This window comes from Equus caballus, chromosome 3 (assembly GCF_041296265.1).
Source record: "Equus caballus isolate H_3958 breed thoroughbred chromosome 3, TB-T2T, whole genome shotgun sequence".
NCBI classification, from domain to species: domain Eukaryota; kingdom Metazoa; phylum Chordata; class Mammalia; order Perissodactyla; family Equidae; genus Equus; species Equus caballus.
The window spans coordinates 124196852-124224847 of NC_091686.1; the positions used below are offsets into that span (position 1 = coordinate 124196852).

At 49.7% G+C, this 27996-nt stretch overlaps 1 protein-coding gene across 11 annotated transcripts; it reads left to right on the forward strand.

The window, feature by feature from the left end:
- On the forward strand, positions 1-27990 carry NELFA (negative elongation factor complex member A). Of its 11 annotated transcripts, none has more exons than XM_070264059.1 (13): positions 1351-1822; positions 16285-16375; positions 16994-17449; positions 17927-18098; positions 19637-19798; positions 21620-21709; positions 23759-23889; positions 23984-24053; positions 24393-24481; positions 25541-25652; positions 26574-26857; positions 27020-27119; positions 27231-27990. In XM_070264059.1, exons 3-13 carry the CDS (start codon positions 17423-17425, stop codon positions 27413-27415), a joined length of 1422 nt encoding a protein of 473 aa, XP_070120160.1. In that variant the 5' UTR covers positions 1351-1822; positions 16285-16375; positions 16994-17422; the 3' UTR covers positions 27416-27990. The 11 variants fall into 11 exon arrangements, with proteins under 11 accessions (XP_023494281.1, XP_070120160.1, XP_070120163.1 ...); XM_070264060.1 differs by lacking the exon at positions 1351-1822 and adding an exon at positions 15087-16175 and having other exon boundaries at positions 17312-17449; XM_070264061.1 differs by lacking the exon at positions 16285-16375 and having other exon boundaries at positions 1559-1822; positions 17329-17449.
- The last annotated feature ends 6 nt before the right edge of the window (positions 27991-27996 follow it).

The following is a 27996-nucleotide window of genomic DNA, read 5'->3' on the forward strand; positions in this document are numbered from 1 at the left end:
AAGCTGCCTCTGCGACGCAGTGAAGCGGAGCCGGTAAAGCCGCAGCGGCACAAGGCACATGGCGGGTCTCCCACGCAGCTACAACAGACAGGCCCCAGGAAGGCCACCCGCAGCTGACCCTCAGTCCCTTCTTGGGACAGTGGCACGGCAAACGCAGCAGCACCGGGGACCAGAGACGCCGGCCAGGCTTGAGAAAGCTTGCCCAGGTCCCTTTCGCGTAAGGCGCCTCAGAACCGCCCTCCCGTCACCCCCACGCCACCTTCACCGTCGGACACTGCCCCCTGCCTCCGGACCGCGGGACGAACACAAGCAAAGCTCTGGGCCTGCCCTGCTCACTCTCGTTCCCCGGCACCCGGCACAGAGCACCGGCGGGGGCTCAGCGCACTCGGACCGCTGAAGGCAGGCAGGCCGTTTTGTTTCCGCACGGCCGTCAGCCTGCGCGCTCCCGCTCCGGGCCCGCCGAGGGGAAGCAGACGCGAGCCCGCCTCCTGGCCGCCCAGGGGGCGCCGCGCGGGACACCGGCGCGGCCGCCGTGTGCGTGGAGGCCCGAAGGGGGCAGCGCGCCCGGGCGTCGGCCAACCAGGCAAGCGCCTTCTCGCCCGTCCGGCGACTTCCAGCTCCAACGCCCGGGGGCCGCCGCCCGGCCTTCAGCGAGCCTGGGCCGTGAGCAGCCGGCCGCCACGCCCGCTCGCCACAAGGGCGCGACAGCCCTCTCCTGGCGTCATCTTCCGCGGCCGGCTCTCCGGACGGTACGCTACGGCGGCCGGCGGGCCTTCCTCCGCGTCGCCACGACGCGTCTCGCCGAGGCCTCGCCCCTCCGGTGACGTCACCGCGCCCGCCCCAGCGGGCGCCGCCATGTCGGGGGTCCTCACCGCGGGCGCGTAGGTGTCTTCATAAGATGCCGGCTTGGCGGAGGCCGGCTCTCCCCCCCCCAAGATGGCGTCCATGCGGGAGAGCGACACCGGCTTGTGGCTACACAACAAGCTGGGAGCCACGGACGAGCTGTGGGCGCCGCCCAGCATCGCGTCCCTGCTCACGGCCGCGGTCATCGACAACATTCGCCTCTGCTTCCACGGCCTCTCGTCGGCCGTGAAGCTCAAGCTGCTGCTCGGGACGCTGCACCTCCCGCGCCGCACGGTGGACGAGGTGAGGCGAGCGGAGGGGCGCGGGGCCGGCCTCCGGGGACCGAGACCCGGGCCCTCGCAACCCCCTCCTCCCCGCCCCTCCCCGGCCTCGCTCCCCCGCCGTCCCGCCTCCGCCGCCCCCTCCCCGGCCTCGCTCCCCCGACATCCCGGCCTCCCCCGCCCCCTCCCCGGCCTCGCTCCCCCGCCGTCCCGCCTCCGCCGCCCCCTCCCCGGCCTCGCTCACCCGCCGTCCCGCCTCCGCCGCCCCCTCCCCGGCCTCGCTCCCCCGACATCCCGGCCTCCCCCGCCCCCTCCCCGGCCTCGCTCACCCGCCGTCCCGCCTCCGCCGCCCCCTCCCCGGCCTCGCTCCCCCCGGCTCTTCCCTGCGCCGGTCCTCTGCCCCCGACCCCCAGGGCGCCTTGGCCCCGAATTCCGCGGGGAGCGGGCGGCCCATTGCGGGCCGTGGGTCCGGCCCCGCACTCCTGGCGGAGCAGGCGGAGCCCGCGGCCAGAGGGCGGCTCGGGACGGGCCGCGAGCCCCCGGCTGCCGGCCGCACCTGTTAGCGCCGGGCGCTGGCCGGCTCCCGCGCGGCGCCCACGCAGACGCGGATTTTCGGGAGCAAGCAGCGGCTAGCGCCTCCAATTCCGGAGCCGGGAGTTTGGGGTCGAATGTAGGAAATGCGGTCCTGATTTAACTGGGTTAGTGGCAGCGGCCTGAGGGCAGTGCTGCCCGGAGTCGCCTGCTGCTTAAGGCCCTCCCAGGTTTTCTAGGCTTAGTATAAGTTTTCAGTTACTGTCGACCTTAATTTTATTTTTATCTTACAAAGTATTCACATATTTAGGTCTGTTTTTTGGGTTCTTTGAACGTGCTGATGTTTTTGCATCCTTCTCATTAGTGGGCATGTGAGATCTGTTTTCTGTTTTTGTCCTTAAGGGTATTTTGTATCGCTTTTCGTGCAATATTAAGTAGTTTTTCAAAATATTGAGGCAGCATAGTTGTTTAAACATTCTCAATTACGTACTGTTGGAATTACTATTATATTGTTATAGCTTATAATTGTTTTTTGTTGTGAGATATAACGCATACAAAAGTGCACATTTGTTGGTTTAACGAATAATATGGCAAAGGGACTGTATAGTGACACGTCTGTGGTTCTCACGCAGGTGAAGCAGCAGCACCCTGCTCGCTCCTCAGAAGCCTCCCGCACCTTTCTTGGTCACAACCCTCTCCCCCTCTCCTCCCCCACCTTGGGAGGTCTTTATTTATTTACCGTTCTTTGTAATTGTATCAGTTATGTATGCATTTCTCAACAGTGGAGTTTGGTTTTGCCCGATTTGAACTTCATGTTATGGTGTATTTTGTGTATTTTGTGTGCGTGGTGTGGGTGTGTCTTCTTTTGGTTGACGTCTTGACAGATTCGTCCAAGTTGCCGCTGACTGTGGTTTGATTTTCATTCTGAGTAGTGTTCCATCCTCTGAGCAGGCAGCACTTTATCCGTTTTGTCATAGGGAGATAGTTGGGTTGTGGCCAGCTTTTTGCTGTTGTGAGTAATGCTGTTACCAACGTTTTTTTTTTCAGGTGCCTTTAACATCTAGGAGTGGCGTTGTGGGGGTCATGGCATTTTGTCAGCTTGTTTTTCACATCGGTCGGTCGTATCAACACCTTACCAAAGCTGGCCGGCCTGGAGGCTGTGTAAAGGTGGTGTCTGGTGGTTTTAATTTGCATCTGCCTTAATGCTAATGTGATCGAGCATCTTCTCATGTGTCTATTCACTGTTTTTGTTTTTTGTGAATTGTCTGTTCAAATCTTTTGGGTTTTTTCCTGATTCTTTTCTTTTTCATTGCTTTGTAGGAATTTTTTTCTTTTTTAGATAAATGTTGGATAGCTGTCTTCCTTTTTCACTTGTATATATAACAAATATCTTCCACTTGTGGCTTAATTTAGCTTTCTTCATGGAATCTTTGGATGCACAGAAGCTCTTAGCTGTAGCTAGACGGGTGTACCTCTCTTCTCCTTACCGCTGGGGTCAGTTTTGTCTTGTTTAGAATATGCTTCCCTGCCTCGGGGAGTGGGGGGACTCCCTGTTGTCTTGTCAGAGCTGTACAGTTTTACTTTTTCACATTTGAGTCTTTAGTCTACCTAGAATTGATAATTATGTGAAGCTGGGGTCCAGTTTTATTATTTTCCACATGAATATCCAATTAATCCATCACCACTGATCTGCACTGTCACTTCGGCTGTGGATTTGCTTCAGGGCACCACTCTGTTCCTTTAGGCTGTTTATATATCGCTGTACTGATAACCCGCTGAGTCCCATTAATGCCACTTTATATACAGTAAGTCTTGAGAGCTGATGGATCGGACCCTCCTGGTTTACTCTTCAGGAGCGGCTTTAGCTGTCCTTGTCCCTTTGCACTTCCATGTATATTTCATCTTCACTCCTCAAGTTACACACACACACACAGAACTAGTTGGGATTTCGATCAAGACCGAGTTGAATTTATAGTTCATTAAGATGAAAACATCTTAATATTAAATCTTATAAATTGTGAATATAGGCGTATCTCTCTATTTAGCTCTTCCTTGATATTTGTTATAAAGTTTTATGATTTTCTCCATAGAGGCCTTCCATCTTGTATTAGATATATTCCTAGATATTTCATATTTTTTCACGTTGTAAATGTTATCTGTTAAAATTTTATTTTCTTTTTAGATGAGTTTGGGAATAGTATCTGTGCCAAAGTCTCAATAATGCAATAATTTTGCTGTAGACTCTTCTTTATTTTTTTTGCGGTTACTATTATTTTCTTCTGTCTTCCAGTTAGTGTTTATTTCTTTTTCTTGCCTGTGGTACTCACCAGGATATTTTAGTACATTGTCTTGTTTCTGATGACACAGGGAGAACTTTTGAATGTTTTGCCAATAAATATTGTTTCCTGGGTTTTTTTGGTAGATACCTTTAATCTGGTTAAAGAAATTCTCTTCTATCGCCAGAAGACTTTTAAAAAAATTATTTTAATCATGAATTTTTTAACAGCTCTATTGAGATATAATTCACATACCATAAAATTCACCTACTTAAAATGCACAATTCACTGGTTTTAGTATATTCACTGAGTTGTGCAACCATCATCCTAGTCAATTTTAGAACATTTTCATCAGCCCAAAAATAAACCCTGCTCTCATTAGCAGTACCCCGCCCCCCCGGCCCTAGGCAACAACCAATCTATTTTCTGTCTATGGATTTGCCTATTCTGGACATGTTATATATATGGAATCATACAATATGTGATTTTTTGTGACTGGCTTCTTTCACTTAGCATAATATTTTCAAGGTTTATTCATCTTGTGGCTTATATCGGTACTTTATTCCTTTTTGTGACTGAATGATATTCCATTGTGTTGATCACATTTTCTTCATAAATTATTTGTCAGTTGGTGGATTTGGGGGTTGTTTCCACTTTTTGGCTATTATGAATAATGCTGCTGTGAAAATTCATTACACGTTTTTGTTTTTTGGGTTTTTTTTGAGGAAGATTACACCTGAGCTAACTACTGCCAGTCCTCCTCTTTTTGCTGAGGAACACGGGCCCTGAGCTAATATCCGTGCCCATCTTCCTCTGCTTTATATGTGGGATGCCTACCACAGCATGGCTTTTTGCCAAGCGGTGCCATGTCCACACCCAGGATCTGAACCTGCAAACCCCGGGCCGCCGAGAAGCAGAACATGCACACTTAACCGCTGCGCCACCACGCCGGCCCCTCATTACACGTTTTTATGAACATATGTGGTCAATTCTTAGGTATATACCTAGGAAAGGAATTGCTTGGGTCATACGGTAACTCTCTAACATTTTGGGGAACTGCCAAACTGTTTTGAGTGGCTGCAGCATTTTTACATTTTACACTGGTGATTTTTGAATGTTTCAGTTTATCACATCCTTGCCAACTCTTGTTATTATGTGTCCTTCTTTTTTTAAAGATTTTATTTTTCCTTGTTCTCCCAAAGCCCCACAGTGCGTAGTTGTATGTATTTTTAGTTGTGGGTCCTTCTGGTTGTGCTGTGTGGGGCGCCACCTCAGCATGGCTTGATGAGCGGTGCCAGGTCCGCACCCAGGATCCGAACCTGTGAAACCCTGGACTGCCAAAGCAGAGTGCGTGAACGCAACCACTCGGCCTCGGGGCCAGCCCCTATGTGTCCTTTATATATAGCCATTCTAGTAGGGGTGAACAGAAATTAATTTTTAATTTTATCAAATGCTTAAATATCTATTAATGTGTAACTCACCACCTTAATAGAATAGCATTAATTGTAAACCAACCTGCATTCCCGAGGTAAACCTGACTTGGTCACTTTATATTGTTGGATTATGTTGTCCTGATATTTTGTGTAGAAATTTTGTATCTCTGTTCATGGATGAGATTAATGTATAATTTTACTTTCCAAGTCTGTCTGTCAGATCTTAGTGTTGAAGTTGTGCTACCCTTATAAAAGGAGCTGTGGCTCATGCTCTGTTTTCCTCTTCTTTGGAAAGGTTGTTTAACAGTGGGGTTGTTTCTTCCTAACTGTTTGGTAGAACTTAGTAATTAATGCCATCTGGGGAACCTGAATTTTCTTTGTGGGAAGATTTTGAGTATTGATTTTTTGTTTTATGTTCTTCTTCAATGAAGTTTTGATGTATTTTTCTAGGGGTTTGACTATTTCTACTGAAACTTCAAATTTATTGTCATAAAGTAGTTAATAATATCCTACTGTCTTTTTAGTATCAGAAGCATTGGCAGTGATCCCTTTTTCTTTTTTCTTTCTTGATTCATCTTACCAGATGTTTGTCAATTTTATAAGACTTTTCAAAGTACCGACCTTTGGCTTTGTCAATATTTTCTGTAATGTGTTTGTTTTCTGTTTCACTAATTTTGCACTTTCATTATTTTCTTCCTTCTACTTTGTTTATTTTGTTGTTCTTTTTCTAATCTCTTAAGATGGATGCTGATGTCGTTTCCCAGCCTTTTTTCTTTTCTAAAATAGATACATAAAGCCATAAATGTTCTTCTAATCACAGCTTTAGTTGCATCCTGCAAGTTTTGGTAGTGTTTTCATTACCAAGTGACAATATTTTGTAATTTCTAAGAGGATTTCTGCACTAACCCCTATGTAACTTAGAAATGTTTCTTAATTTCCATATGTTGGAAGGGGAGAGGTTTTAGTTATGTTTTTATTAGTGATTTCTAGCTATTGAGTGCTTGTTAGAGAATATAGTCTATATTATTTCAGTTGTTTACAACTTAAGATTTACTTAATGGCAAAACGTATGGCCAGTTTTTGTAAACATTGCAAGTGAGCTTGAGAAGCATATTTATTCTCTAGTTTTGAGATTTGTTGCCCAGTATATGTTCATTAGGTCAAATTTGTTTAATCATGGTCTACTATATTCTTTCTGATTTTTAAAAAATTATTTTATCAATTAGTGAGAAGGGGGTATATTGATCGCCATTATGGTTATGGATTCGTCTATTCCTCTGTATAATTTTATCAACTTTTGCTTTATACTAAAATTTTGAGGCTGTGTTATTAGGTGCATATTAGTTTAGAATTGTTACAGTTGCCTTGTGACTGAACCATGGATCTTTATCCAGAGGTCTCTGTATCTGGTAATATTTTGTCCTTAAAGTCTATTTTTGTTCAACATTAATATAGGCATACCAGCTTGCTTTCTTTGTTAGGGGGGTGTGTGTGTGTGTGTGTGTGTATAGTTTGTTCTTGGGGTTGTCCATATTTACAAAAAATTATAGTAAAGCGCTCAGTTAGCTAGAGTGCAAAAGGACTAGGCCATTCTGAGTAATTTACTTTTCTAAAAAGCACTTTTATTTATATTCTTGATATTGAAAAAAACTCTAAAACATCCTAAGTCACTTAGCTTAGTTATCTTTCTTTGGTTATTTAAGAATTTGATCCCTTACAGATAGCATTCTGAAGATTAAACTTTTCTACACGGAACCATGGATACAGGGGGACTAGATGACTGGCTCTATGTGTTCCGCTCTGTATTACACATGGTTCTCCAGAGAAATAGAATGGGAGGCGGGGTATGTACCCTGTATATACCTGTGTATGCCATATAGAGAGAGAAAGAGAGATTGCTTTGTATTAAAAGGAATTGGCTCATATGATTATGGAATCTGAGAAGTCCCAGGATTTGCAGCCAACAGACTTGAGATCCAGGAGAGCTGATGCATAGTTCCGTTCCAAAAGCTGGTAGGCTGGAGACTCAAGGACTGATATTTCAGTCCAAATCCGAAGACTGGGAAAAAACCAGTGTGCCAGCTCAAGCATTCAAGCAGGAGGAGTTCCGTGTTACTCAGCTCTTTTGTTCTGTTCAGGTCTTCAGTTGATAGGATGAGGCCCACCCGTATTAGGAAGGACAATCTGCTTTACTCACTCTCATCTAGAAACATCCTTACAGACACACCCAGAATAAGATTTGACCAGATGTCTGGCACCCACTGGCCCAGTCAGGTTGACACATAAAATTAACCATCATATACAACATCTGCTGCAACTTGTGTTTCCAAATGAAATCCTGAAACAGTACACTTGTTTTGTGATGTATTTATTTCTCGTAGAAGCTAAGTAAACAACAGCTCTTAGCGAATAACAGGGAAGAGGAAAAGAGGTTTCAATGATCCAGTATTTTAGTTAATTCAGTGAGAGGGGTACAGAAGTGAGTTAGGACCCCTGCTCTCTAAGAATTTATTATCTAGTTAGGGAAGTCAGAATGATGTCTTGAAAATCAAAGCAGACTTTCAGGAGACAATGTATATGAGGTGTTTTGCTAACAACAAAGTGTCATAAAATGTAAATACTGACTTGATAAGGTTTTGGCTATATTTGAAAGGGCTTTGAGGAAATAATAAATGCTGCTACTGGATAAAACCAGTGATCCCTCTGGTCCTTGACATTGGCACCAAAGGAAGTTTTAGGGAGAGCAGAGGTGACTGAGATAACTGTTTAATATATAAAATTATCCAACTCACGAGACTACCGTGGGAAATCTTGGAAATTCCACTAATCAGTGACTGGGATAATTATGTACTTACCAGCTGGAATAACAAATAGATAAGGCCAGCTGCAAAGTGAGCAAGAAACAGTGTTCCTCCCAAGGACACTGCAGCCTTTTAGCCACTATGGCTGTCTTATTCACTGAGAAACTCTGTTGTCTAAAATCACAGGTTCTTGGAAACTCTGCTGTTTGAAATCATACCAGTAAGAATGAAACATCCCACTTGTGCTTGGAGGATCTAAGACACTTTGACACAGCGAAGCAGCTTCAATTTCCAGCCCAGGTGCAGATAAGAGTTGTCTGAACCTCTCACCCACATCTCTTACCTTTGTTGTTTCCAAGGAAACTGGATCCAGGTCCACGTCACAGTTTTGATACTGACCTTTTACACACAGACTCACCATTTCATTGAAGTTTTGCCTAAACTCCACCGTTCCCCCAGAATTCGATACCTCTCTTGTTTCCTTTCTGTGATCAGGCGCCCATGGTGCCTCTTGTGTATGACTGTCGTCACAATGAGTCAAGAACCTGATGTTGTCAGACCGTAGCTTTGCCCCTGGTCTCAAGACTACTGGCCTAGGACAGTGGCTTCACTTTGTAGTTCTGCAGTTTCCTATGACATGTTTTGTTGAAAAAGTTTTAAAGTTTATCCTACAGAATTTGTTGGGCTTCCCGAAATTATGGTTCTCTTTCATCTGTTCTAGAAAATTCTCAGCAATTATCTCTTCAAATACTGCTTTTGCCCCACTTTTCCTTCCTTTTCTCTCTGAATCTCCAGTTAGGTGTGTCTGAGACTTCCCTCTGTTTTCTGTGTAGCCTCTTCGTATTTTCTAATAATTTCCTCCCTCTCTTAGGTAACAGTCGGGATAGTGTCTGACTTATTGTTCCATCTCTTCCTTCTTCTGTTGTTAAACTTATTTACCGATTTCCTTTTCCTTTCTACGAGGTCTCTTCTGTTTTACTTATCCTTTATCTCCGCATCCCACTCCCACTTTCCCCATAGGTAGCAACCATTCTGTTCTGTCGAATACACGTCTTTTTGTAGGTGTTCTTTAAAAGTGTGTATTGTAGGGACTTTTTTTTGCTTTAGGAATAATTGCCAAAAACTGCCTGTATTTAAAGTGTACACAATGTGACATGTGCACACCTGTAAAACCACTGCAATGAAGATAACGAACAGATCACACCCTAATTCTCCTCCTGCCTCTTCGTAATCCTTCCTCCCATCCCCTTCCCCCTGCTAAGGTAACCACTGAAGTATTTTCTGTCACGATAGATTAGTTTGCATTTTCTAGAATATTACATAAATGGAATCATATAGTGTTTTTTTTTTTTTTTTTTTTTTTTTTTGAGGAACATTAGTCCTGAGCTAACTACTGCCAATCCTCCTCTTTTTGCTGAGGAAGACTGGCCCTGAGCTCACATCTGTGCCCATCTTCCTCTACTTTATGTGTGGGATGCCTACCACAGCATGGCTTGCCAAGCAGTGCCATGGCTGCACCCGAGATCCGAACTGGCGAACCCCAGGCCACCGAAGCAGAACATGCGCACTTAACCGCTGAGCCACTGCGCCAGCCCCTAGGGTGCTTTTTTGATCTGGCGTCTTTCACTCAGCATCATTATTTTGAGCTTCACCCATGCGCCATGTGTATTAATAGTTTACAGCCTTTACTGCTGATGGTGTTCCTCTGTGCGGACATGCTACATAGAGGGGTATGTCCCTGTGTGGACTGTTGTTCCTCTAGAGGAGACACCAGGGAAGGGATGGCCAGGTCCTGTGGTAGGTTTGTGTTTAACTTGTAAAGAAACTGCCAAACTGCTCTCCAAGGTGGTCGAATCATTTCACTTTCCCGCCAGGAGTGCGTGAGCGTTCTGCTTGTCCTTGTCAACATTTGTTACAGTCTTTTTAACGTCAGACATTCTAGTAGAGTTTAATTTGCATTTCCATATGACTAGTGATGTTGAGCATCTTTTCTTGTCTGTCTTGCCATCATAAGTCTTCTCTGATAAAATATCGATTTAAATCATTTGGAGCATGTTTTAACTGATGTAAGTTCTGCTGTCTTACGTACCTCAGTTGTTTTTAGCAAAACATTATTTTTAATACTCACCATGTTGCAGTTCGTCTAATCCAAAGGTCGGCACACTGAAAGCCTGTGGCCTGTTTTTATAAGATCTGTGAGCTAAGGATGTTTGAAACATTTAAGAGTTGTTAAAAAAAAAAGAAAGAAAGAAAGAAATGAGATAGAGACTTTATGTGGCCCACAAAGCCTAAAATAGTCACTGTCTGGCCCTTTACAGAAAAATAAGCCAACTCCTGGGCTGCGCAGCTGCGCCCGCTGTCGGTGTCCTTGTGCACACCACTCCTGAGCTCTGCATGGCAGGCTGCCTCCAGCTCTGCGCGGCGAGTAATGTCATGACACAAAGCCTCTTCCCGTGGACTGCCGTGAAGATTTATTTGGAATCTCTGCCCAGGGGTGGAATTGTTGGGTCATAGAATGTGTTTGCTTAAGCGGTGATGCTGTGATGTCCACACTCCCACCTGCAGGGCCTGAGGGGGCCTGTACCACCCCTCCCCCACCCAGCGCTTGGCTTTGTCCACGTTTTTGTTTTTGCAGATCACGTGCCTGGAAAGTGCTACCTCGTGTTCATTTGGGTTTCTCTGCTGCTTTGGGGCATTTGTCCCTGTGTTCGTTGCCTTCTCAGATCTCCTCTTCGTACATTGCCTATTAGTAGCATCTGCCTATGTTTGTGTTGGAGTTGCTGTCCTCTTGTTGATTTGCAGGGGCTCTTTGTACATTTTGGATATTAAGCACTGCTGGTCTTGAACATTACAGATTGCATCTGCCATTCTGTTACCTGCCTATTAACTTTTCCGTTTGCCCTTCACTGAGCAGAAATATTTTATTTTAATTCACAGTAGTAAATTTTTTGGCTTATAGTTTGTGGTTTTGGAGTTTTGTTTGAAAGTCATTAGATGTGCTTCTTTTGTTTCTCTTCATTTTGTAGTTCTCCCATTCACAGATAGGTCTCTGATGCATCAGGAGTACACCCTCGGATGTGCTGTTAGATTGGGAGCCAGTTTTATTTTTCTCTGTGTTCTGAGCCCAGGGTTCCCAACCACGTATTTAGATGCACACTGTCTCTCCTTTTCTCATGGATTTTTGGTGCCCTGTATGTGTGTGCATGCATGATGTTCCAGCAGCCCACGCCAGGTTGCCCCCTTGGCAAGAACCTGAAGCCCCCTTACTCATTCACACATCTGTCTCCCCCTAGAGACACAGCAAGGGCATCCCACAAGAACTTGGCTGAAGGTAGGATTCTTGTTGACGATTTCATTTAATCTAAAGGTGGGTGTCTTAGTCTGCTTGGGCTGCCGTAACAAAATACCATAAAGTGGGTGGTTTAGACAACAGATGTTTATTTTCTTACAATTCTGGGTGATGGGAAGTCCAAGATCAAAGTTCCAGTCTAGGTCCCAGTCTAAAGCTGGCCGATCCAGTGTCTTGTGAGGCCCTCTTCTGGCTTGTGACAGCAGGCAGGCTTCTTGTTGTGTGCCCACATGAAGAGAGAGAGGTCTGGGGTCCCTCTTAGAAGGACACTAAGCCCATTCATGAAGGTCCCGCTGTTATGACCTAATCACCTCCAAATATCATCACTTTGGGATTTAGGGTTTCAGCATATAAATTTGAGGGGGCCACACAAATATTCGGTCTTTTTTGTTTTTAACCTCCCTGCCTTTTTTTTCTTTAATATTTTTGTAAAATATTGTCCAGTTTGCCTCATGGTAGTTGGGTTGATTTGCCAGGGCTGTTGTAACAAAGTACCACAAGCTGGATGTCTTAGAACAGCAGAAATGTGTCACCTCACAGCTCTGAGCAGCCAGAAGTCAAGCCCGTGCCTTTCTCTGGTGGCCTCAGGTGTTCTTTGGCTTATAGAGGCGTCACTCCAGTCACTGGGCCGTCTTCCCTCTATGTGTGAGTGTCTCTGTGTCGGAGATTCCCCTTTTTATTAAGAACACCAGTCACGTGGGATCAGGACCCACCCGAATGACCTCATTTTAACTTGATCCCCTCTGTAAAGGGCCTATCTCCAAATAAGGTCATATTCTGAGGTCCTGGGGGTTGGGACTCCCACATTTCTTTTTGAAGGGGCACAGTTCAACCTATAACAGTACGTTTTTGTGAAACATAAATGAATTTTTTTGTGAGCTTTTTTTGAGGCCAAGTCCTGTGTCTTGCTCATTTAGAGATTTCTGTGTCTCGCTAACACCCCACCTTGCCTGGCTCTTTGGGAGGCTCTGAGCGTCTGGAATGGGTGAGTTACTAGCAGTTTGCGTTAATCACAAGCCTGTCAAGGTGGTGCTTCCCTGTCGTTGTGTATGTGGCAGCCTCGTCCTGTGTCCTGTTTTGCAGCACCTCCTTTATCTAGTTGGTCTCCCGTTGGTAGGCGTGGAGCTGTTTCCTGTCTTTTGCTACAGTGAGTTCTATCAGCGCGCATGTCATTTTGCACAGGTGTGCAAGATAGCAAGAGGATTTATTCTTAGAAGTGCTAATTGCTCCAGCCAAAAAGGATATATGTTATAAATGGTGATGAATGTTGCTAAAATAAACGTTGTAGAGATAATGGCCATTTAAGTTTCTGTTGTCAGTGTACGCTCACCTGCTGCTTGGGAGGGTTCGCCCCTGCCAGACGCTGCTCCTGGTGCTGAGGCTGCAGATGAGTGTTCCAGCTGATGCTCTTAACTTAGTGCAGAGGGGGAGATCGTGGCCCAGGGACGGAGCGGAATATGCCCACGCTTTCCCGGGAAGCAGTGACAGGTTCAGAGCTTGGCTCTGGGCAGTTGGACTAAGGAGCATGTACTGCAGAGCGCTTCGCTGTCCCACTTGTCCTCGGCCAACAGTAGTCACCCTGCTCTGCCCCGCCAGTCTCACACGTGGGAAGTGTGTCTCATCCAAGTTTTAAATTTTTCATTTCTCTTATGTCGAATGAGGCTGAGTATCCTTTGCATTTTTAAGAGTTTTGAATCATTTTTCTAATGACAAACTTTCTCTTATTGACTTATGGGATCAACCTCTGTATGTCTGTGTGCATATGTACTTTTATATACATGTATCTTTTTTTTAATTGCCTGTGATAGGAGTTGCAAGTATTTTTTTCTCAGTTTGTCATTTCTCTTTTGATTTCATTTATGGAGGTTGGAGTTTTCTGTGTGTTTTTCCATGTAAAAAAATACTTACAAATTCTTTTATGGCTCCTTGGTTTAGAATCATACTGAGGCTTGCCTCACTTAGCAGTCATCAAAAAGAAAGACTTCTATGGTTTCTTCTAGTGCTTTTATGGTCTTATTTTTCAAATTGAAATCAGATCCATTTGCCAACATTTGGGAATAAAGTGAGAGGTACAGAACGTATTTGGTCATACAGCATTTATAATACATCTTAATAGCTGGTAAGATTAATCTCTCTCGTCTTTTTAAATTTTCTTATTTTTGTTGATTTTTTTGGTAGGAAGTTTAGAATCAGATTGTCAGATGCTGTGGAGAAAATCTTTCTGGAATTTGAGTAGGGTCACACCAAAATTAGAGGCTGACTGAGGGAGGATGTCTGTCTTTATAGTGTTGAGAGCAGCATACTTGTCATCTGTTTAAGCCCTCTTAGGGCTCCTTATGATTGTAACATGTTCTTAGAGATTTCATGACATCTTAGGTGTATTTCTAGGTATGGTCTTTTCTGTTGCTTTTTTCACCTCCTGTTGTCTTGCTGTGTCTTGAACTCATTTCTCTGCTTTATGTCCTTATTTTAGAGACTTTTAAAAATTCTTAAAACTGTAATCGGTCACAAGTGTCGTTTGTTCTGTAGAAGCATTCATCTGGTAAATATTCATTTTTGCTGTCCTTTCTTCTTTTTGTTTGACTCTTTGGCTGCTCTTCTGCTAGTTTCTTTAGGATTCTAACTCCTCTTGACTGAAGCAGATGCCTCCTAGCCCAGCTCTTTCCAAGAACTTCGTGTCAGGGAGAGCCAGAGCTTTATTCCACGTGACAGAGACTGTCCCTTGGACACAGGCCTTTCCTTGTCTACACCGACGCAGGTTGGCTCAGCAGGACTGTCCGCTGCAGTCCCTGCCCTGCCAGCCCGCTGCCAGGCTGCCTGCTCCAGAGACGGCTCAGCTGTGGTTCTTGGGCACTTGCACTTCTGACATCTGGGGACATGGTGCCCAACCAGGGCCAGGGACACGCCTGCCTCTAGGCACGGACAGGGCCCCTTTGTTCTAGGCAGCCCCGGGTGTGAGGCCAGCTTTGGAGACTTCCGCAGACTCTGGCTGAGCGTGCCTCCCTGCCCTCTCAGGTACTTCCCACCTGTCTGTTCCCTCATACAGTTTTTCAAATTGAGGTATTCACATAGGATTCATTCTTTTAAAGTGTACAATTCAGTGGTTTTGGTACATTTTCACTGTGTGCAGCTATCACCACTATCTAACATCAGAACATTTTCATCATCTCAAAAGGAAACCCTGGGGGCTGACCCCATGGCTGAGTGGTTAAGTCCACGCACTCCACTTTGGTGGCCTAGGGTTTCGCCGGTTTGGATCCTGGGCATGGACCCAGCACCGCTCCTCAGGCCACGCTGAGGCGGCGTCCCACATAGCACAACTAGAAGGACCTACAACTAGAATATACGACTATGTACTAGGGGGCTTTGGGGAAAAGAAGATTGACAACAGTTGTTAGCTCAGGTGCCAGTCTTTTTTAAAAAAAGCAATAATTCAAAAAAAAGGAAACCCTGTCCCTATTAGCAGTCACTTTCCTTTCCCTCCTCCCCCAGCCCCTGGAAACAACTATTCCATTTTCTGTATCTGTGGATTTATCTATTCTGGATATTTCGTGGAAACAGAATCATACACTGTGTGCTCTTTTGTGACTGGCTTCTCTCACTTAGCATAATGTTTTCAGGGGTAGTCCATGTCGTAGTATGTGCCAGTATGTCTTTGTATTGCCACATAATGTTCCCTTGTATAGATAAACCACATTGTATTCATGCATTCATCAGGTGATAGACTTGGGGTTTTCACTTTTTGGCTGTTATGAACAAAGCCATTCATGTACAAGGTTTCAGGTAGACAAATGTTTTCCGTTCTTTTGGGTCTATACCCAGGAGAGGAGTTGCTGGGTCATGTGGTAACTCTGTGCTTATCTTTTTGAGGAAGCGACAGAACGTTTCCCCAGTGGCTGCACCATTTTACATCCCCCCCAGCAGTGTCGGAGGGTTGCAGATGCTCTACCCCTTTGCCAACATTTGTCATTGCCCATCTGTTTGATTCTGGTCTTCACGGGCACGTGAGGTGGTGCCCGCCCTCGTGGCCCACTCTGTGTCTGCAGCCTCTCCTCTCCTCTCCTGTGTTGTTATCTGGGAGACGGAGATTCCGAGTTTCCTCAGACAGGAAACTCAAACTCAGAGTCTGTCTTTGCTTCCTGTTCTTGATGCTTTCAAGTGATTGCTGAGGGTGGGACCTGCTGTCTTTACAGAGCCGCCTGAAACAGATTTAGACAGGAGCCTTTTTTTTTTTTTTAAAGTAATTTTAGCTTGCCAGGGACATGTGTTTATCCTTAGCTCATTATAGTAAGTGACAGGTAAAATTGTTAAATTTTTCATTTCACGCCTTTTTGTTTTTAATGTAGAACAGAGCTTATAGTTTAGCTAAATAAAAGGGAGGGACAGTGGTAGACAGGGCCATTATTCTATAACAACAACGAAAAGTCCCTCGCCACAAATGTTAAGTAAATGTTTGCCGTTTTTGCCACATACCAAAAGAACATAATTCCATGTATGTCAAGAGGTGGTCTTTTAGAATCAGGTCCGCTGGCACCTGACCCTGCATGTGGCCAACCAGAGGTGCCCAGTATGAGTAACAAACACCAGGACCTTGAAGGTTTAACCTCGATGGCACGTGTGCTCTCCTTGGAGGGGTGGGAAACGCACTGGGCCTTGGTACGGTGAGTTGGGGACGGCTGTGGTGCTGGTGAGGATGGCAGGTATGCCCCTGTGGGCCCAGGAGTGAGGGACTGTGTGTCTGAGGAATGGAAAGGAGTTCTATTTGGGCAGGGACACTGGACCCCTACCGCCTGGCCATTCCTGAAAGACTGCGTGATGGGGGTGAGGCTGCAGGCACACCCCACGTCTGTGACCTCTTGAGGTAGGTTGCCCTGTTTCCTGAGGGCATAGTGAGATTTAAGCCTAAGCATGAAAGGGATCCAGTTTGTATTTTTGAAAGATCCGCAGCACCGCAGTGAGGAGAATGGATCTGACAAAGGTGAAAGTGGAGGCTGGGTGCAAGCTGATGGCAGTCGGGGTTTGGAGGTGGCAGGTGGATGGCTGCAGGTCTTCTGAGGACAGGGATTGGGCAGGGGAGGAGGGGGAAGGAGGACTGTGTTCGGGTTCTGGCCTGGGCGTCTCATGGTTTGGACACCACAGTAGCACACAGGCTTAAACAAGGAGTGACCACCCTCTTGCACCCCGCGCCCCTTGTGGGTTGGTGACCGCCTGCTCTGCTCCACACCATTTGCACCTGTCAGGGGAAATGTGGCAAACAGGAGTGGGGCAGACACCTGCTGGCTTTCAGTGCCTAGGCGTGGAGGGTACACCGCTGGCCACAGCAATCCCTGGGAGGCGGGGCTCTAGGGTGGGCAGAATAGCACGGGGTGGAGAACTCAGCCTCCCAGGCATTGAAGAGGCACAGGTGGGGGCCCCTCGTCACCCTAGTCCTCTGGCGGGCCAGTCTGCTGCAGGTTCTTCTCTTTCTTGTGCCATCCAGAGAGGATAACGTAAGCCTGTCGCCCAGCCGTGGGGAATGCAGGACCCCAGCTCCTCCTGTTGAGGGTCTCCAGGAGGCTCCTGTTCTCCTGGTTGCCTTCCATCCCGAATCCCAGTGCCTGCTGACTCCAGCCCCCTGCGGGCAATCCTCTGTGCTGTGGGAGGTCTCCGCAAATGCAGGGCTGGCAGGTCACCTTCTCTGCCTGCCCAGGCACATGCCCTTTCCTGAGCAGCAAACGTGGCCGACACCCCAGCCTTTTGTGCTGCTGAGCATGTCAAGGTCACCCACCTGCCTTGGTGTTCCCCTGTCACTGTGCAGGACGCTTCCATCAGCAGGTTTCCTCAACGGGGGACAGTGGCGGCCTGGCTTACACCCTTAGCAACATGCACTCAAAGGAAGCAGGGACTGGAATGCGCCAGCTCGTCCTGGATGGCCTTCCTGTTTCCTGTTCTATCGGTACAGCAGGAGACTAACTGCTGCCAGGAACTGTCTGGGGCACTGCAGGGAGGTGCGGCCGCCCCAGGGGAGGGCAGGCAACAGGCTGAGGTGGGGGCACTAGATGCGAGTGGGCATTGCAACCATCATGGCCTGGGGGAGCCTGGTGGCAGCCCAGGGAAGCGGGATGGTCCTGGGGTAGGGGGCACAGAAGAAGGGAGCCTACAGGTTTCCATGAGGGTGGGGCCGGGCATGGGGACAGTTGCTGTAGAGGTTGGACGCTGCTTTGGGCTCCTCTCTGTGTTTGAAAGCACAAGTGCACAGATGCTCCCTTCTGTTCAGCTCCAGTCCTACATTCACATGCAAGGTGGCAGTGCTGCTCAGAGGAGCGGGCGATGGGTTCCCGGGGCAGGCAGGTTGGGGTTGGGGGTAGCCATGTGACTGCCCAGCGGGCTGTTGGCATCCTGCTCAAGACGATCATCTCTCCTTTCTCGGCAGATGAAGGGCGCCCTGACAGAGATCATCCAGCTGGCCACTCTGGACTCGGACCCCTGGGTTCTCATGGTAGCTGACATTCTGAAGTCCTTTCCTGATACCGGTTCTCTTAATCTGGATCTTGAAGAGCAGAATCCCAACGTTCAAGATATTTTAGGAGAACTTAGAGAAAAGGGTACGTCATATACATGTTTGGTTTATGCTCAGAGGAGGGAACTGGGTCTTCCTGAAAACATGTTTTCTAAAATGAATTTGACTGTGTCGCTTTGTGTACTGTGGTTCCTAAAATGTTACCTGTATACACCCCCCACCCCATATGCTGCCATCTGGCTTTTTGTCAATCTTTGAAGGAAAAGCCTACAGCAGCCCATAGGCCCCCTCCTCACTGCACTTGCTTTGTCTGAAATTACTTCTTGTTTTCACGCTCACACATCTCCCTGCTCAGCTCCGTGAGGACATGGCTCTGCCTACGCAGGGTGTGTGTCCAGAGCCTAGAACATTCCCGGCAAAGCAGATGCTGGAAACATGCGTTGAAAATATCAGCAGTTCAGCTGTTCAAACATGAACTGAAAACTGTTTGCGAATGGGCTGAAAGCACACAGTGAGATGAGGAGGTCTGCTCCTCTCCTGGTCAGGAGAATTGGAACTGGCAGCCCCTTGAAGATGGAACTTGTGCCCCTATGCTCCTGGCAGGGTTGGTGGCCTGACAGTCCCCTCGAGTCACTCCCGACCCTCTTCTTACCTACGAGGTGACCACTCACTCTTACTCTGTAGGTTTTCAGTTGATTTGTAACTGCACATGCACGAATAGGTACTTCAGAGCGTTGGGAAGCAAACCCAAGATGTCTCTGTCCTGGTGGTTAGCTTGATGGGGATCCAGAAGAGGTCCGCGCCCACCTGGCTGACGTTTCTTGGGTGGCGGGAAAGGCCTGCTCTGTCTTCCGCTCCAGATTGGCTTCTTCGCCTCCCCCAGAGGGGGTGGCACGGGGCGGGCAGGAGGAGCAGGGGTGGGTTCAGCTGTGCTTTCCCTCCAGGTTAGCTCATCAACTGTTCGAGGCAGCAGGAGCTGCTTGCCCCAGCGTTTTCTCTTGAGCCCTAACTGCTGGATGGACAGACAGGCCTAGGAAGCGTGCCTGGGCGCCTCTGAGGGCCAGGATTCGGCAGGGTGCAGGAGAGGCCACTGACCGGGACCATGGGGACTGGAGGAGGGAAGACTTGCTGGCCACAGACCTTTTTTTCTCTTCCTGCTGCTTAAGGCATATTTTGGCAAAACCTTCTGATGCTCTGGAAATGCATATAATAGCTGTACTGACGTGTGTCTGTGGTGCCTAAGGCTTACAACTTTCAAGCTGAGACATTCCTGACCCTCCTCCCTCACGCCCTTGCGCCCAGCAGTTCTCAGTAGGGCCCAGGTGCTGTGCCTTTAAAAAGCTCCCTGGGCATTCTGCTGGCTCCCTGCAGCTGGATGGGCTGCTAGTCCTGGACCCTCAGCCCACAGTGATGGCCTTGATTGCTGGGTGATGACGGTGATGGCAGAGCCGAAACTGGGGAGTCATTTTTGTGGATACTTGTTTTCTGTTTTGAAAACGAAGCAGAAGCTCTACAACTGTAAATAGGAAACTACATTTTCGGTTGTCTTTTCCTATTAGCTGTGAAAATCGTGCCTGTGTAAGGGAAACGTACCTCCTAACGTGTTGTGTTGGTTCTGAGCAGTGAATGAGTGCGAAGCGTCGGCCATGTTGCCGCTGGAGTGCCAGTACTTGAATAAAAATGCTCTGACGACTCTCGCTGGACCCCTCACTCCCCCAGTAAAACATTTTCAGTTAAAAAGGAAGCCGAAGAGCGCCACGCTGAGGGCAGAGCTCCTGCAGAAATGTAAGTGGCTGCCGTCTTCCTGCGGGTCTGGAGGGTGGGCGCGCCTGGCTGAGGGGCCCTCTGCCTTGGAGGTCCAGCAGATTTGGGAAAACTGACTGTGGAGCAAATCATGCTTTCGTCTTATTTCTGTAGTTTTTGTTTTTAGATTTCTTTTAGATTTTATGGTACCTAAAACTGTCTTTTCAGGACAGAGTTGAACATAGTGGGGTTTATTTTTTTAGAAATTTATTTATTGCTATCCTAAACAGTCCATTCTAAAAATCTGCTTTAGAAACTTCAGAATTTCCAGGTTAAAGTGTCTGTAGTCTTTGTTAAAAAATGAAGTCTGTGTTGAGTCTCACGCGTGGTGGGACAGGCAGCCTCAAAAGGCTTTCGAAAGGCTGGGTCCTTCCTCCTGTGACTTGACCTTGTTCTTTCATGGCAAATGATCTCAATTTGACCTTAAGATGTTTGGTCATTTTATCAATGTTTTCTAGAGAGAGGCTTATAAAACGTGTATGGTAGATACTTGCTGGGAAAAAGGCAAGGAAATTGATTCCTTCAACCAAAATAGCGAACAGATTTCAGTAAGCTGTTGTATTTTGAGTGGCTATGGAATTGATGTTAATAACATGCTGTAGTCCCCCCTTATCTGTGGGGGGATATGTTCCAAGACCCCCAGTGGATGCTTAAAACCAGATAGTACCAAACCCCACATGTCCTGTGTTTAAAGGCAGCCCTCTGCAGCTTCTCTTCAGCACATCTGAATTGCCAGCGTCACGACTCTTGCGCTTTGGGCCATTATTAGGTAAAATATGAGTTACTTGAACACAAGCACCGTGATAGCGTGACAGTCGATCTGATAACCGAGACGGCTCCTGAGTGACTCATGGCCGGTAGCGTGTACAGTGTGGATACGCTGGACAAAGGGATGATTCACATCCCTACTCAGAATGGCATGCAGTTTAAAACTTAGAATTGTTTATTTCTGAAATTTCCCATTTAATATTTTTGGACCACAGTTGATCTTGGGTAACTGAAATGGCAGAAGGCAAAACCATGGATAAGGGGCACTACTACATAAATGCCCTGTTTTCAAAAAATATGAATAAAACACAGTAGCCATCGTGACTCATGGTTCAGAATGGGCAACGTCCTGGGGCTGGCACTACTCTATAGCTTCACGGAGCTGGCCAGACACAGCCCAGACCTCAGGCCCACTGGGCAGCCTTTCGTGGTCTTTGCTCGGCTCCTCAGTCCGCTCCATGCAGTCAGCAGTTGCACCTGCCTTCCTGAGGCAGAACCTGGTGCTGGGCATGAGGGCTCTGTCCCTCTCTAAGCCGTGTCAGGAAAATCTCGTTTCCTTCCTCATGTTTATGCATCTGTGATGGGAAATGCTAGGCTGTGCCTGATGTCGATAGGTGAGGACACTCCACTTGGGCTGCCCGGGAGGCCCCATGGCCTGATTCTAGGCCTCACACGGGGCCCCTACGAGGCCTCCCTCCAGCAGGCTATGGGGAGAGTAAGCCCTTCTCAGACCCCTCTGGAGTCCTGCTGCTGCTTTCTGTGCCGGGCTTGCCCGTCGTCTCCTGGGAAGTACAGCCCCACAGCTCTACTTACTTGAAAGTAGTTTTCTACACAGAAAGTGTAGCTGTAACATTTCAGCTCCTGTAGGCTTCTCAATGAACCAGTGAATACTTAGAAAAACAGACCTCTGTGTTTGTGTGTGAATACCTAAAAAACATACTTCTTTGTCACTCAGATTGATTGAGGCATAATCCACATGCAGTGAAAGGTGCATTGTCACTCTGATGAGGACTGACACACGCATCCTTCTTACAGCCACCGAGACTGCCCAGCAGCTGAAGAGGAGTGCAGGGGTGCCCTTCCACGCCAAGGGCCGGGGGCTGCTCCGGAAGATGGACACTACAAGTAAGGCTGCACTCGTCCTGCCCTTGTGGCCCATGCGTACTGCTGTGTGTGCAGGCTTGAGAGCCTCAGGATTCCTCCTGCTTCGGGCTTGCTTATGGGTCAGAGCTGTCTGTTACTTGTCAGATAGGAAGCTTTCAGCTAAAAGGTACTGTTTTTTCTTGTTAGCAACGTCATTGCAATGTTGGCATCTCATCGGCAACAGGCCCTACAGCTGCCTTCCAGGTCTCTTGGTGAGCATTTGTGATGCGAGGAGAGAGCTCAGTGTTAATTTCAGAAGCTTTTACACTCACAGAAGGACCTGGAAGGATATGCATGAACACGCTAAGATGACGAAGACCAGAATTTGAGGAAAATACAAGTTTTTGCTTCTCTCTTGTCTGTGGCAGCTGTAGGTGGGTGTGGCAGCCACACAGCTGCGCTTGCTCCCATCCTAGTGCCCAAGGTCCTACTCGGCCGCGCTGGCCCCAGGTGCTGCTGTTGTGCTCCGAGCTTCTCCGTGGTGGGGAGCAAAAGTGATGCCGCCTGTGGATGGGGGTGCGGCTCCTCACGTGAGCTTCAAGACTGACTTAGCCAGTCAGCCCAGAGCCACGTTCTTAGGCCTGCACCTTCATCCTTGCTCCAGGGTTGGGAACAGAAAGCCCCGTGTGCACATAAGCAGAACAGATATTTATGATGAGAAAATGGGTTGCCCTGGAGCTCGCCTCCTGAAGGCACTAGACAAACAACTCAAAGGGCCAGAGGGCAGCACAGCCGTTCTCCGGGGCGCCCTTTCCCTCCCTGCCCTGGCACTGCTCACTCCCCAGGGCCGAGGGCTGGCCACACAGTGGAGAAGGCAGGTCACATGAAAACAAAGCAGACGTGCATGCCCATTGGAGGCAAAAAGAAAGCCTCTGGGGCCCAGTCCTGTCGGTTCACTTGCCGTCTGTCACATGCTGAGCCACGGTCCTGAAGCTTTCGTGTAGGAACTGCCCTCTTGGTGCTGGCTGACTTGTCACTGTGTGGGGGTAGTCCCCTGGCCCCATCACCTCAGGGCAGGCTTTTGCCCCAGTGCCTTGGAAGCACATCAGGTTGACATGGGCCCCTCTCTGTCCTTGCCTGCCCCCGCATGTTCATCCTCCTGAGAAAGTTTCCCTCACCTTCCTTTCCAAGCCCCAGTGAGGCACCCTGAGGACAGGGGCGGCAGTCAGCATGTCCTTGACCCAGCTTCTGGACGGTGTAGTGTAGTGGGTGCTTCTCTGCCCTGGTCCTGTTGGCCATCCTGAGAAGGAGCCACTTGTGCAGTGCGCCTGGGTCATTGTGTGGGATCTGAGAGCGAGTGGCCCCTTGTGTCTGCATGCTGAGCACTGAGACGGGTCCTGGTGCCAGTAATGGGGAGGTGCCTGCTGGCTGGGGAATGAGCCAGATCCCTTTCCGTCCCCCAGTGTCGAGTGACTTCTTGACAGATGTGGGACCAGGTCTGGGGAGATGGGGAGGGTGATTCTGGCTGCAGAGTGTGTGGGCATCTAGCCAGTAACAAATCCATTCACCAGGAGGCACAAGAAAGAAGTGGAGGTTGAGTGCTGTCTGTGCTGATAAAGACTCTGTGTTAGGGCAGGTGGTTGCAGATATGCTTTGTTTTGGTTCAGTGTTTTTGGCAAAAATGTCGTAAGCTGGCTGTGATATCACTGCTTCCCACAGCCTCACTCTTCTGGGCAGGCCAGCTCGACGCCGAGCGCTTCACTGCAGGGGAAGGGCCGACCCTCACTCCAGGGCGAGGACAGGAGTTGCAGGCATCCTGGGGACGTCACCCCCACCTGCCCTCATAGAGACGCAGGGAATCCATGGGAATGGGGCTCAGCCTGCTGAGGGGTGCCAGTGGGTGAGGCAAGCAGGCAGGCGTCTCCTTCCTCCAGAGCACGCTGGCGGCACAGCCTCTGCTCGTGATGGAAAAGCGTAGAACATACAAGTGGTGAGAGACAAGCCGTTCCCCACCATCCTCCCCTGGGGCAGCCCTGTCCTGGGCCATCCCTGCTGGTCATCGCCACTGACCACTGACTGTCTTCTCTGCAGCCCCACTCAAAGGCATCCCAAAGCAGGCGCCCTTCAGAAGTCCCACCACCCCCAGTGTCTTCAGCCCTGCCGGGAATCGGACCCCCATACCACCTTCAAGGACGCCTCTGCGGAAGGAGAGGGGAGTGAAGGTGGGCATGTCCCCTCTGGTGTCATGGCCCCGACAAGCCTGGCCTTGGTGTTCCTTACACTGTACTTAGGGTGGGTTTCTGTCTGTTTTGGCAGCTGCTTGACATTTCTGAGCTGGATATGGTCGGTGCTGGCCGAGAGGCGAAGAGAAGGAGGAAGACGTTGGGTGCGTAATCGGGCTTCCTGTCAGGGTCTGCGGAGGGAGAGGCGCTGTGCTGCTGGGAGGCTCAGCGAGGGCTGCCAGGCACAGGGAAAGGGCCACGCTTCCTGACCGTTCCTCTTCCTTTTCTCCTGGAAGCCTGCATTTCTTGTCTTACTGATGCCTTTCACGTCTCAACAAGATCATCTCTAACTCATTTCCTAAGGGCTCATTTTCTTCGCCTGGAGACTCGTGTTTGAAGTGCACGCTTGGTGTAGTGTTTCAGGACTGTCCTGAGCCCGCGTGGGTGACACATGCACCTTCTGAACCAGGTGGGCACTGACGAGGACTCTGCTTTGTCAACAGATGCAGAAGTGGTGGAAAAGCCAGCCAAGGAAGAGACAGTCGTTGAGAATGCCACCCCAGACTACGCAGCCGGCCTGGTGTCCACACAGGTAGGGTTTCAGTGCAGCCGCAGCACCTCCCATGACTGCCAGTGTCTCCCTCCAGCACCTCACGCAGCCAGAGTGGGTGCTCTCTTGTTCTGATTGTTAGCACTAAAATGTGTCCTGTCAGAGAATTTGTGTGTGTGTATATATACATATGTATTTGTACAGGTATGTATGTGTGTGGACATGTACATGAGGCAGTGCCAGCCAGAGCCCCTGACATGGGCCTGGCAGCCCGCTTTGGAACACGCATGTGCCACATGTGCTGCTCGAGGGGCTCCTTGGCGAGCCTCTTCTCCACTGCACCTTGGTTTCCCCTCTGTCCAGCGGAGGCGGTGATGCTTGCCTTGCGGGCGTGAGGGTGGGCTGGGGAGGGTGAGCACTGGCGGGCTGGGGTTGCCAGACGTGGCGCCTCGAGGCAGTTTGCTTCACTGTGCACAAGACCTCTGCCCGTGGGGATCGGTCCTGCCTGCCGTGGAGGAGGTTGGACAGCCAAGCGCAGCTCACTTCTTGGAGTCTCATCTGCGCAGACTGTGCATGTGCGGCTTGTGGCGATAGGTCCACAGGCAGGGCCTGGAGAAGGCCTTGTCACCATTGGTCATTTCTGTGTAATGGGTTACTTCCTTCCTATTGCATAGTTTTTTTTTTTCTCATTTTCTTATAGTGAGCATGTCTTCCTTTTATCATGTGCTTTTGTGGTAAGAAAAAACATTGTTGAACTTTCTTCTTTGCTGGTTTGGGAGGCTCCTTGACCAAACAGGAGCAGCCCAGCCCCCTCCTCCTCTCCGAGGCAGCTCCAGGTCGGGGCAGTACAGGGAAGGGCCTGGTCTGGGCTCCATTCCTGCCAAGCACAAGGGCTTGTGGTCTGGAGATGTCCCCTTGCCCAGTCCCTTGCCAGTGTCCTGCTCTAGGGTCGAGTGGGCCCTCCCATGGAGGTAGAGGTTCGTGTCCACTTGCGGGTGAGGCGCCCAGGCCCACGGAGGAGCCAGCACAGTGCAGCGTCTGGGGAAAACACGCACTGAGACCCGAGCCTTTTCTGGGAGGGCCCCATAAACTGTCTTCCAGAAACTCGGGTCTTTGAACAATGAACCCGCGCTGCCGTCCACGAGCTACCTGCCCGCTACGCCCAGCGTGGTCCCAGCCTCATCCTACATCCCCAGCTCCGAGACTCCACCAGGTGAGCGGGCAGCAGGGCCTCAGAGCCCTCAGCTCAGCCAGGACAGGCACCCTGTGCCGCGGTCAGCCTTCCTGAGGCCCTCCCCAGTGCCCACCAGGGAGGGAGCAGCATCTTCCCAGGACTTGCTCACACGGTGCTTCCTCAGGTGTCAGGACATCTGTCCTACGTCCTTCTCCTTCAGTCCTGCTGGTGCTGCCTGGGGTTGGGAGACCCTCCTGGCCAGCACAAGTTTCAAGAAATAAACCCAAAGTTTTCACCTGCTTTGCCCTTCCTTGGGAGAAGCAGACAGCTGCTCCTTGTACAGCCCAACAGGAGTGAGTCCCCGTTTGGGAGCAGGAGGGGGTTGCCAAGGTTACAGCACCTCAGGGTCCCCTAAGAGTCTCAGCATATCAGAAAGAAGGTATCTGAAGAAAAGGTAGGTAGTGGTTTTCGTTCTGAGGCTTTTGCTCCCTTGGGCTCAGGATTGCCTGCCAGGAACCTGGCCCCGTGGAGGAAGGCAGCCAGAGTGGGCCTTGGGGTCAGGCGGCCTTGCTGGTCTTCTCACCAGTGCCCAGGGTGGGGAACCTGGCCTACCAGGCCAGGAGCTGACCAGAGCTTGGAAATCTTATCTGCTGGTCTGGAAAGGCTTGAGAGCTCTGGCTAGAGGGTGGACTCTTGGGGGCTTGTGCCCATCACCTGGCTGGAGGTGCTATCCCTGGCTCCTGCCCCAGCTGTGGCCAGAGGGCCTCTTGCCGGCATGCACAGAGCCAGTCTCAAGGCAAGCACGCGGAATTCAGGCGCTGTGTGGGCCCCAGGGCAGGACGGGGTCAGCAGTCAGGGCCTGGGGAGTTGGAGCAGTCTGTCCACTTTCTCTGGGAGGGGTGGGAGGGTGGAGGTCCCTAGCCCTACTGGCACCCTCACCAGGCTTCACTCTGCTTGCAGCCCCATCTTCCCGGGAAGCCAGCCTGCAGGCCAGCCGGCCACCTGAGGAGCCCAGTGCCCCGAGCCCTGCGCTGCCAGCGCAGTTCAAACAGAGGGCACCCATGTACAACAGTAGCCTGAGCCCGGCTGCACCCGCGCCCACTCCCACAGCACCCTCCTCACCGCTGACGCCTACCACACCCCCGGCCGTCACCCCCACTGCCCAGACGCCGCCAGTGGCCATGGTGGCTCCACAGACCCAGCCCCCTACCCAGCAGCAGCCCAAGAAGAACCTGTCTCTCACGGTATGTGCGCCTTGGTGGGACCACAGGCCACCAGGCAGATGTTGCAGCCTCACCGGCCAACACCTGCAGTGGGGATGCCAGCTGTGCCTGGCATGGGCCTCCAGGTGGCAGGGGGGCGGCTGGCGGGGCCCAGGCACCCACACCCCTTCTCCACACTTGCAGAGAGAGCAGATGTTTGCCGCTCAGGAGATGTTCAAGACGGCCAACAAAGTCACACGGCCCGAGAAGGCCCTCATCCTGGGCTTCATGGCTGGCTCCCGAGGTGGGTCAACATGGCCTGCCCTAGTCGGGTGGAGGGGTGTGGGCCCCATTGGGGTGGGGGCTGGGCTCTTTGGCCCCAGGCACCCTGCCCAGCAGCCCCTGCTGTCTGCAGAGAACCCGTGCCAGGAGCAGGGCGACGTGATCCAGATCAAGCTCAGTGAGCACACTGAGGACCTGCCCAAGTCAGATGGCCAGGGCAGCACCACCATGCTGGTGGACACGGTCTTCGAGATGAACTACGCCACAGGCCAGTGGACGCGCTTCAAGAAGTACAAGCCCATGGCCAACGTGTCCTAGAGGCCGCCCCCTGCTGGCCTTGACTCAGGCTCCGGGGGACAACACCGCTGGCTTTGCCGAGGGACCGGCCTTGACGTGCTGCCGAGCCCCAGCCTGCCGAAGCTTTAGATTCATTTCTCTGGGGTGTTTTGGACTTACTTTTTAAATTTTAATATGGGTTACCTTTTGTGTGATTTAAGACACTTTTTTGGATTCAATATTCCATTTTTGAATGTTAAAGTTAACCAAAAAAGTTATAACTGCCTAATTTTAGCGACAGCTCTGCCTGTTAGACTTTTATCTTTTTTTATTTTTTTCCTAAATTCTACTGACCATGAGGGAGGGCTTTTCCTTGCTAGTGTAGCGCTCTCTCCACCCCCACGAGGTTGCGGGGACCAAAGGTGGCACCCAGCGAGGCTGAGAGCAGGGTGGGGCCGGTCCACCAAGGCCTGGGAGCAGGAGATGTCTGGCCACTCGTCGCCCGCAGGGTTTGTATTGTCTTTTGTACAGTTGTGAGCATTTAAGACCAGTCTTCAGGTACCTGTTTTCATTGTAAAAACTACCTGAGTAATTAAAGTTTAGCTTTTCTAAAGAAAGCCCCA

Coding starts and splice junctions, on each gene's coding strand:
- NELFA (XM_070264057.1), top strand. CDS start 16,260: ATGGAAAGGAGTTCTATTTGGGCAGGGACACTGGACCCCTACCGCCTG. Junction 16,376..17,328: donor CACGTCTGTGACCTCTTGAG/GTAGGTTGCCCT, acceptor TTCCATCAGCAG/GTTTCCTCAACGGGGGACAG. Junction 17,540..17,926: donor AGGGCAGGCAACAGGCTGAG/GTGGGGGCACTA, acceptor CTTTCTCGGCAG/ATGAAGGGCGCCCTGACAGA.